The sequence below is a fragment of the Apaloderma vittatum genome, unplaced genomic scaffold (assembly GCF_000703405.1).
Source record: "Apaloderma vittatum isolate BGI_N311 unplaced genomic scaffold, ASM70340v1 scaffold32648, whole genome shotgun sequence".
NCBI lineage: Eukaryota > Metazoa > Chordata > Aves > Trogoniformes > Trogonidae > Apaloderma > Apaloderma vittatum.
Window position 1 is genome coordinate 39,404 of NW_009729742.1, and position 11,382 is coordinate 50,785.

The following is an 11,382-nucleotide window of genomic DNA, read 5'->3' on the forward strand; positions in this document are numbered from 1 at the left end:
TACTGCATAATTAAGCTGTCAAAAGTTACGGAAAAACTTTAATGCACATATAATTATGTTTCGTTCTTTGAAAATTGCAGTTATGTATCTCTGCTTAGTAAACTAAGGAAACAGCATATACCATAAAACCAAGGTAAACTACAATTTTTCTATAGGCTAACTTACCTTTCAGTCACTGCGACTGATAAAAAGGAAGTCTGAATTTAAAGTTTGTGAATTTTACCTGTTTATAAACTTGTCGCAAGTACATCATCTCCTCCACAGTTCCCAAGGATATCAACCTAAACACTTTAACAGCTTTGTATTGGCCAATCCTATACGCTCTGCAAGAACAGTCACATAGCAAAAAAATAAATCAACACAAATACAAAAGAGCTCTCAGGATAGCGACATGAAAAACTAACTAAACGCATTTCAATAAAACAGGAGTACTCTAAATCATTTATAAGTTGGCTATTTGTTTTGTTTTGCTTTGGGGGGGTTGGTTGTTTATTTGGGGTTTTTGTTTGTTTTTTTACTTTTCAAAATTTTCTTCAGTATTTCATTCTGTTTTCCTTTGCCCTTAGTTCTCTACATTTCTTCTCAGACAAATCCAGTTGAAAAAGCTTTCTCCTCCATTTGTATAATACTGCCTGTCTCTCATCTTTCTTGAAAGCACATCTTCCACTATGCCTTCCCAGTTTTGTTTTGGTTTTTTTTCCCCCCTCTCTGCCGCCATCGGCTCTTGCACAAGATATTCTCCTATTTGTATTATACAGGAGTTAGATCATAGATTACTTGAGGCAGTCTGTTCTTTCTTAACTTCATAAAGCACTTTGGAAGTTACAACATCATAAAAACAGATAATGAAAAGGCAGTGTTCTATCCAAATAGTAAATTCTGAGACTTGTAATAGGTTATATTCCAAAAATTCAAGAGAGACTGAACTAATTTATAGAAACAGCTTCTTAGAAAGATTCTCTGAAGATAGTCACTTTCAATAATACACATTTCTGACACACATTTCTCTAGAAAAAATCCACATGAACACCTCTTGGAAGGCACAAAGACCCTTAAAATGGAATTACATAACTGGATGGGTCAACAGAAACAAGTTTGTTTCCGCTCATGAAATCATATAAATCTACTTAATTTTGAAGGCTTCCAATTTTACTTCAGCTATTTAAAGGTCTGTCCTGAAGTTCTAGGGAAACACACTATGGCCAAAATGCCTTGAAAGAAAAATCCAGATTCCTGGAAATATACCAATGGCCTAATACCAGAGACGGAAGTGAGTGCTTAAGGGACACTAATCTACACAAAGGTGAAGCAAAAAAGAACATTCATGTTTTTCTTTAAGGATTCTAGAACTCAAAATACCACTTGAACTAGGGTCAACTACTATGTACTCTGTCCTGAAAAACACAGGAAAAGTGCCAGCTACATATATGCACTCACACATCCTAGAGGCCCCAAAAAGTTGCAGCAATACTGGCAGTTTTTACCTTTTTTTTTCTTAAACGAGCCCACCATATCAGTGCCATAAAAATAAAATGGAAACTCAGCAGCAACAGTCATGGTTAAAAACAAGAACAAAGTTAAAAATATTTTAGCTGGACATTTCTTACTGTCTTGCGGACAAGCCAGACTGTGTAAAAAACTTCTTCCCCCAAGGAAAATTTTACTCGAACTATCAGATTACAGAATCAAAGCAAAAGAACAGTACAACATGGATCAAGTTCTGTGATCTGAGAGTATACCTGTCAATAGCTTGAAGATCATTTGCTGGGTTCCAGGTAGGATCAAACAGGATGACAACATTGGCACCAACGAAATTAAGACCCAGTCCACCAGCCCTAAAAACATAAAAATGAAAAACAGAACTATTTAATAATTAAAAAACAACAACAACAAGAAGAAAACCCCCAACAGAACAATTAATTATTTTTTCCACTGTATTAGATCCATCTCGGCATACCTTCCCCCAAATATAAAACAATGAAGAGCATAACAGGGATACTGAAAATAAGGGGCTGAAGCTTTGTTTTCCAGCTGTGTTAACAATCACCAAATACTCAAACAACCACTGCTGTAAAATGCAGTCTTGTCACCTAAGTAGCAAGAAGATTACAAACTGCATGACTAGCTGAGTCGTAACCAACCACTACGAACTTATTATAGCACAAGTCCTCATTGCTACGTCGTACTCACTGAGTCCTATACAAGCCAACTCCCCCAATAATTACATAGAAATTCATAACCACTTTTATGCCAGTTAACAGAAGCAGATAAAGTATAGCATAAATAAAAAGTAAAATTAAAATTTTACTTCTTCTAATCCCAGTATTTAGTTTTGACAATAACACTACATAGCTTCCACTAAAATAGTCACAGTCTAGGGTAAGTAACACCTATAAGAATTAACAATTGTCACAAGTATAGCTGTCCAGTATTTAAGTCAACTGTTAAAAATAGTTGACCACACAGCTGCATATGACCAAGACTCAAACCAGTCATTACAAGGAAAAAAGTCATTGTACAAAAATCATCTGCTCTGGGGGTTAGGGTCAGAAGGGTACCAAAACAATCAACAGCTGTACTGTGCTTTCAGGTAAAGCCTGCAAGCCAGTGAAGAATGTGAGCATATGCCAAACCCATGGTAGGTAACTAATGCCCTCTGAATCCAACAAAACTGCTCAATTACATGAGAGTTTGGCATGTCCATAGCTGAATTATTTAATAGGAACAAAAGTGAGGAAAAATAGTACTTCTCATCCAGCTGCAAAACAAGCAAATACTGAAAATTCCTTTCAGCTTGCTCAACCAACAGTCCTACAGAGAGACAAGTTCTTACACAAACACATGCTAAACATGACTATTAATTTAACTATTAAAACAATTCTTCACATTGACATAGGCAGCACTAATTTAAAATTTAAATTAAAATTTACCATCCCTGGCTGAGGTACAACAAAATTGAAAGAGTCAGTTTCATTTAATTCCCCAAGCGCTTGGTTTTTAAGAGATTACTTTATATTCCGCTTGTTCAAAGCAGAGTGAAAGGTGAAGCTTCCAGATATTAGAATGAAGGGAGATGGAACCAAGCTTATGGAGCCCCACCACTTTTTGCTCTTCACGGAATCCTTGTCAGTGTAAATACAGTTGTGTCCTCTTTCTTTCAGGTGTGGTTTTGGGTGAACAAAATCTGGAAAGGGAGAAGATGTGGGAACCTGCTAATATTAATGGAGGTTTCCAGAGGATGAGTGTTCTTAAAGTTTGAAAAGCTGAATAAAAACCTTTGTGTTTTTCTTTGTGTTTGATTTGGGAGATTTTGTGTATTTCATTTTAGTGAGGAAAGAATTCAGTCTCTCATCTTACCAAATCCACACTGCAGTCAGACTGAAACATAAGACACTTTTCACATGCTTTCTCATTAAAAATTGCAGTATTTGGAACTCAAATACGAACTAAACCTCAGTGCAAGCCTTAGTGCAAGTAAAATACTGACTAAAAATGAACAAAGACAGACACTTAGTTTTATAAAGATTTTACCTTTCCATATATTTATATATACCAAATAAATTTCAGATATTCCAAAACAGAAAAAGAATGGTTCCTATATCCTTGATGTACAGAATGCAGTAGTTACCTTGTGCATTGTAAAGAATATTTTACTATCATTTTAACTAGCTGTTAGTTAGTATAGGAAACCCAGAAGCAGAAAGGTGGAAATACTTGCTGCTCTTCGTTGTTCCAGAACGCTACAATGGAACTGGGCACCGATTTCAGTATTGTACATATGTGTTTCCCCTTCCACGGGCTAAGCAGCAAGTGAGTTGCAAGCTCTGACATTCTCTCAGCAACTCCAGTCCTTCTAATCATGCCCAAAAATCTCCCTTCTCTTCTTCCACAAAATCATACATTTTCCTAGCAAGACCTGCACAACTGAAATATTCTGAAAAAGATTTCACTTCATAAACCTTAAAGTTCCAACAGATATAAACCTATTTTTCCACAAAACTCAAGGCTGAAATCTGTGAATTATACCGAATGTTTTGATGGAATTTACAAGCTCTGAAGAAACAAATCATATTTTCTCTCAATAGCCATAAAATATATTTACTCATATAGCTATATTAGTCATAGCTATCAATAAAAGCATTATGGACTATGTTTGATACTACCACTAACTGCAGGATTTGAGGTCAAGCTATACAGATAGACTTCTTAAGTTCTTTTTTTAAAACAAATTGTTTAAGGCCTCATTTCTCAAAAAGCTACCAAACAATTAAAATCAGGATATCCTAATGTTAACAAGCTATACATAGGCAATTCCAGACAAAAATAGCACTTTGCCAGTATATAAAAAAAAAAGGAACATAGAACAGGAACACTGTAGATTTAACAGTGAAGTCAGCACTGCTGTCTGCACTGTAACTTGCTAATTTATGGGCTGGAGCTTCCTGTTTAAAGCTGTATGTTAACTATGTCAGTGGAATATAATGACTGACTCAAGATCACTATGTAGGGAATTCATCCTTTGCAGAACGCATTGCTGCAGCCAAAAGACTGTGCAAGTATTTTCAGCAAAAATCAACATTTGGCTCTTCAAGTAATGAGACTTTCAGAACACACACAAGTTGACTACACAAAACAGTCAGCCAAAAACTTTGCATGAAAGTACAGACAAAATAGTATGACCCAATTCTGTCAACTGACTAATGCCTGAAGGGAAGATGAATCTCTTGTAGAGTAGAACCTTCTGATTTCCAAAGGATTACAAAATTAAAGCTGATTCCATTACTGTATGTCAAGCAAGCAAAAAGATCACTTCTTGTTAACGTATAATAAACCACACAAAGTATTGCACCTTCTGTTTTGATTAGTTAACACTGGTTACATGGACTGCAATTCTATCACTGCTTGATCCTTCCATTTACTCACTAAGACAAGAAACACCAGAAAAAACAGAACCATAGACTCTTGTCTCAAGCACCACCAGCAGGCATGGTAAGCTCACCAGTCCCTGTACTCACAAGTTTTTCTAGCAGAGAGAAGAAAGCCCTTCTCTGTCTACTTAACCTTCTTATTTTTTCCATGTAAATTAATGGAGTTGAAAAGGTTATGTTTACGCAACTAAACTAGACTTACAGAAGTACAAACTACAGTCTTTCCTAATGTTACGGATGCAGTAATTTCCTGCTGTCTACAGAGGCAAGGACTAGGGATTCCCGACAGCCTTACGGACAGATTCCACAGCTGATGAAAATTACAAACAAATGTGTGTGACCAACACCACGAGTCTCTTCACAGCCCTGCTGCCCACATGCACCAGGAAGTATCTGAAGAGAGTTCTGACATGCACTTGCAATAGTCTTAAATATTATGTCTTACTTCTAATTAAACAGAGTTTATCAAACGCCAACATACACACTGTTAGGAAAGAACTGAAGTGACTGTACAGCCAAGAACAGCACATTTGCATGTTTCATCGAGTTTCACAGTCCTCCTCTGGGCAAGAAGATTAGTCTTTCTTTGTTCCCTTTGTGCCCTTGCCTGCTGACAAACTTCATCCAAGATGAAAGTAACCTTCTGGCTAAATGGAAAAAGCCAAACCAAAAATAAACTAGTCATGATAGCTTCATTACTTCTAGTTGAACATATAGCTTAAGTAAAAAAAATTTTAAAAACACAAGGATTGATTGGATTTTAAAACCAAGGATTGCAGTTAATAAATTACAGTAACACCAAGAGAGAATTTTGCAATATAGCATTTCACATGTACACTCATTTGCTAGTTCTACTAGTACAGCACAAGATATTGAGTCTATCTACATTAAAACAAAAACTTTTTAAGTACAATGACATAATAATATTTTAATAATAATGTTTAAAAACTTTTCTCACTCCTACAGCAAATGGAAATCTAAAACTAAGATTCAGAAGACCCACTTGCTTCAGATCCTAGAAATCCTCATAAAGCAGAGGTGGGAGGAAAGGAGGAAGTCTCAAAATATTTTAAGAAGCTTCAGAGCACAGCAGTGAGTATATGTTTACTAACAGACTTGAGTCGCTTTCCAAAACAAAAATAATCCCTCATAAGGTCATCAAGCAAAATGCACAGTAACCTGTTTACACAACACTCAGAAAGGCAGAATGAAAACAGACAAATTTGCTTACATTGTAGATACAAGACATATGTTAATTTCTTGAACACTGTTGAACTCTCTTACAATTCTGATTCTATCTTCTGATTTTGTATTTCCATCAAGTCTTCGGTAATCTAGCCCAGATGCCATACAGTATTGTTCCAGAACATCTAGCAACTGGGTGGAAAAATAAAATTAAAAAAAAATAAAAAGAAGTGCTTGCTGTATCTTTTTAATTAAACACAATCACAGAGGCCATGTTTCTCAAACATATTTTCAGTAGACCAAGCACTGAAAATGAGAGTAAATTTTCACCATTTTTCTATCATCCTTGACTCTAGCTGTGATTCTACAGCACTCAAGGTTCTTATCTTGGTCTGCTGGGGTGCCACTTAATCCGCTAGCCCTGGCTGCCTGTTCCACCTCCAAGTGATGCCGAATCAGTTCAATCCAATGAGCTGGCAGGCAACTTGAACAGTTTCCTACTGTCTTAGCAAGTTACAATGACTTGAAATACAGTAAATAAGCACCAGAGCCATCACAGAGAAACACACCAGTATGCAGAGAGTTCAGAGGGATGGAATGAAAGAGACTGCAGTAACCAGGAGTCAGTCTGGTCTTGAACACCACAAAGCACAGCCTAAGACACACAAGCATTTTACTACTGCATCTAAGTATTAAGCTTGCAGTACTCCTTAAAGCCACAAAATTATTAGAGATTTAAGACTCTTAACTGTTATTCAATTTTTTTTTTTTTAAATAGTGCTATCATTACAAGTATTTAAGTAAAGAAAACCATATTCTAGATCGCACCATTGCAGGAAACACATTATTCCCCAACAAGAAAATCAAGGATCAAGTCCATTAAAAGCAAAATGTGCATACAACTCTTGCTCCAATTAAACAATCAAAATTTTAAGTTCAAGCTTACTGGTGTAGTAAGTCTTATGGCTGAAGTTTCATCACTGCTGATGGTCAAAAGCCATTAATGCAAAGGAAATTTAACTACTTTCAGTGCTAACACAGACATTACATGACATTATCACTCGTACTTTTTCTGTGACACTGCTCTGAAGACATACCAGCTGAACTCAGTATGAGCTATCTACACCTGATGTAACATTTTTTAGAAGTTGTAAGGAAGGCAGTGTTATATTTGTTTTGCCATCAAAATTTTTTTTCATGAAATAACATAAGGTTCCAATATGCTTTTGGAGTACAGCACACTGCCCTCACCATTATTTCCCATACTACAGAAACAACAAAAATGCGGTTGATAGCTGTCACCTCAGTCCTTTACACTTCAGAACTCATTGCTGTAGTTAATTGATAAAAATCATATGGAGCTCACCTTTGTGGAAAAGGAGAAAAGAAGAACTTTATCCTTGTTTTTTTGAAAGTGATTTAAAAGCTGCTGAAGGACCTGTAAAATGAATCATGAAATACAAATGAAGAGATTTTATCTACAGGTCATCTTATACACACTTACTTGTGTTTTTACACTGTTAATTAACAGTTTGCAAGGCCAAACAGAGGCATAACAGAAAACACCACTAACATAATAAATGTGCCAAAGGTAATGGAAACGCTGAACCTATTCATTTTTCAGTGATCTGCAAAAAGGCAATTCTACCACAAACAAGTAAATTCAGACACTATTTGTGCCAGTGCAGAGAATGCAACAAAATGTTCTATATCTCATGTGCTAGCTCAGCCTGTGGATTCTTGTGTTTAATAAATGTACACAATTCCCTGAAAACATGAATGTCTGTTTAAGTTTCCTGTACTACATCTGAGTTCAGAACTTCTTGGAACTTGTCTTCTTAAAATAATCAGCAAGACGTACGCCCCTCTCCGCTCTCACTCTTGTCTGTTGCTCTGTTTACAGTAGGATCCTGCTTCCCAGACTCTGCACAGACCTTAAAATGCCAATAATCCGCCCACACACAATGTTCTTCTGGTGGGGAAGCAAATAATCCAGAGCCTTGTGTATAACAGCAATATTGTTATTTTCAAAAGAACCATGTCCACATCTGGCAACAGCAGCTCCAGCGTACCGCACAGAAGCAATACACAAAGGGGAAAGACGAACCATGTCTATAGTTTTATCAAACTAGGCAATAAATATTTTAAAAATTATATTTATTCAGTGATAAATACATATAAACTTTAATCAATACTGGTTTCACTAAAAGACTAACAGATCTTTGACAATCAAATAACAATTAAAGTTTGTATTATTTTTACAGTTCTGGATAATATATAGAATATAAAATACTAATTATACATCACTTACAAGCCCTTTTGTATATGTTAGCCAGCCAACTACAACTGAAAACAAGGTATAAATAAGATTTTTTTGCGAGGTTTCATTGCACAAGAACATATAAACCAGGATTTATTTTACTGGGAAAAATTCCACATCAGATAATTTAACAAGAGCTAAATGACTTACATTTGCATTTTATTTAGCCACATTAAGAAAAAGTGACATGCTTTTACAGTAGCTAAATTCCTTCTGCTTTATTATTGTTATTATTAAAGTATAGGTCAAATAATGAATTTCCTATAGGAGAGCACACAAACAAATCCACTGTTTGTTTAAATAAAATGGATCAATGTCATGCCCACTGGGATTTTAGGTATTCTGGAGCAAAGAACAGCTCTGACAAACAGGGAAGAAATAATGCTTTAGCATGAAGGAGAAATAAATTCTATGCTTGTGCATCAGAGTATTATCCTGAAAAGCGTTAGTCTGAAAAAGAGGTAGTTGAGCACGCTCTCGAAAATGTAGCATGTGCTTTGTAAGAGTCCACATGGTTTTAAATGCATATTTCCCCACTACTACACAACGTGAGTTACTTGACTGGGATGAAATTTTACCTCTCACCTTGTTTGTATACAGATGTTCAAGTTAGCCTACAGTGCTTTTAAGCCTTCGAAACCATGCCTGCCTGGGTCACAGTTATGCTAAATAGCAGAAGATGCTACTATTTGCAAGGTGCTTCAACATACTTCCATTTTCTCACTTGAAATAATGATAATATACCATGTATAATTAAAGAAATAAATAAACAAATAAATAAAGCCAACACAGTTATTTCTAAGAGATTTATATTAAGATCAGTATTCCAGAACTCCAAAAAGAGATGTCTGAAAACATTGTACATGTAGGTGTTTGGGGTTTTTTTTGCTTGCTTGGTTGGATTTTTTAAAAAAGCTATTTCAAGTGTCCAGACATTTAATAGTCTTTTTCACTTAGAAAGTGTATAGTCTCTCTGAGCTAGAATTTTAACAGAACTGTAGAAATAATTGGACAAAGGCAATAATGAGAATTACTGCAGGCTTCTAAAACTACTCTCATTCATCTAACCACTTTTCCAAGCGGTACGAGATACTTTTGTGTGGAGAACGTGCATTTTTTTGTGTTTCAAACGTAATTGCTTGTCCATACACTTCACAGGTCCCCACTCTACTGTCTTACTTCATGATGGAAAAATGGTGTTTTTCAAACAAGACAGCACACTCGTTTCAATTCTCACATATTCAACTGCTTCAAGTTAGAAATCTAGGCATGAAATTCAGCTTGCAATAGAAAGTGTAAACAGTCTTCTGAAAAACATATTCTGCAGCGTCATTGAAAATGAGGGGACAATTCCACACAAATGCTGAAGCTTAGGTAACATCTTTTTGTGTTACCCACTTCCTACTGTAACAAAGATGTATTAGAGTCATAGGTATACCATCAACAGTTATATGTTTACATTTGGATTATAGGGAATGTTTTTTCCAGGCTTTTGTTATAATCTTGTACTTGGAAAATAAAACCTGGGGTGGCATGTTGCAAATGCTACAGCTTGCAAACCACACAGAGATGACTGGAGCCACATCACCAGGCAAGGCAGAAGCACCAATTTGTCACTCTCTCACACTTAGATTCAAACAATTATAGCTTTACTGGTGGCAGTAGGCACGTTATATAGTACAAAGCGCTCTCTCTCCCTACATTTTATCTCTGCTGGGTGAGAGAACAGAACATATTTTAAGCAGATAGGTTAACCTTTTTGACCCTGCAAAACAGTTAAACTTCTTAGCAAATAAAACTCAAGAGAATTTTCCTCTTCCCCCTCACCTGGAATAAATTCACAAAAATGCCACAAACTTTTCCTTTGCAAATAAGCTCATTTACAACACAATAATCACCTGTGCCAAAATTTCTAGGTAGCATATATTAAATTCAAATTTAAAGGTCTAAATGAAAATTCCTCAGTCTGTACTACCAGATGAAAATTACAAAAGTATTTCAACTAGTTTCCAGAATTTATCTATAGAATAGAAAATATAAAGTACTACTCAGGGACAATACTATTAAAAACATTTTAGTCACATTTGTCTCATTTCATTCCAAATGTTAGCTGTTCCTTGAAGAATTAGCGGGATGGCCACATCCAGAGGGTAGTGGTCAACAGCTTGATGTCCATATGGAGATGGGTGACAAGTGGTGTTTCAGGGGACTAATGCTGGCTTAATACCTTCATCAATGACATGTACAGTGGAATTGAGTCCACCCTCAGCCAGTCTGCAGATGACACCATGTGGTGCAGTGGACACACTGGAGGGAAGGGATGCCACCCAGAGGGACCTGGACAAGCTTAAGTGGTCCTGTGGAAACTTTGCAAGGTTCAACAAGGCCAAGTGGACACATCCTGCACATGGGCTGGGCAATCTCCAGTAGATCATCCAGGACATGAAGAGATTGTGTGCAGCCCTGCAGAGAAGGACTCGGGGGTGCTGGTGAATGAAAAACTGAACAGGAGGCAGCAGCGTGTGCTCCCAGACCAGAAAGCCACCCATATCCTAGGCCACATCAAAAGAAGCATGGCTAGCAGGTCAAGAGAGGGAATTCTTTCCCTCTACTTTACTCTTGTGAGACCCCACCTGCAGTTCAGCTCTGTGGTCTTCAGCGCAGTAAAGTCATGGACTTGATGAATCAGGTCCAGAGGGGGGCCACAAAAATGATCAGAGGGTTGGAGAACCTCCACTATGGGGACAGGCTGAGAGAGTTGGGGTTTTTCAGCCTGCAGAAGGGAAGGCTCTGAGGAGATGTTATAATGGCCTTCCAATATTTAAAGAAGTTGTATAAGAAAGAGGGGACAATCTTTTTGCCAGGGCCTGTAGTGATAGGACAAGAGGTAATGGTTTTAAACTAAGCAAGGCTCAGAGTAACCTGATTTAGTTGAAGCTTTTCCTGCTG

At 36.7% G+C, this 11,382-nt stretch overlaps 1 protein-coding gene across 1 annotated transcript in view; it reads right to left on the minus strand.

Moving 5' to 3' along the window:
* The window catches only part of LOC104277799 (DNA excision repair protein ERCC-6-like 2), a gene marked incomplete at its 5' end in the record, with an annotated part of 29,866 nt that extends 22,315 nt beyond the window's left edge, over window positions 1-7,551 (minus strand). Inside the window, 4 exons of the mRNA XM_009874551.1 lie at window positions 224-323; window positions 1,740-1,835; window positions 6,160-6,305; window positions 7,480-7,551. Of these exons, the coding sequence (XP_009872853.1) occupies window positions 224-323; window positions 1,740-1,835; window positions 6,160-6,305; window positions 7,480-7,551 (414 nt within the window). The remainder of the gene's footprint in view (window positions 1-223; window positions 324-1,739; window positions 1,836-6,159; window positions 6,306-7,479) is intronic.
* Between the last annotated feature and the right edge of the window lie 3,831 nt (window positions 7,552-11,382).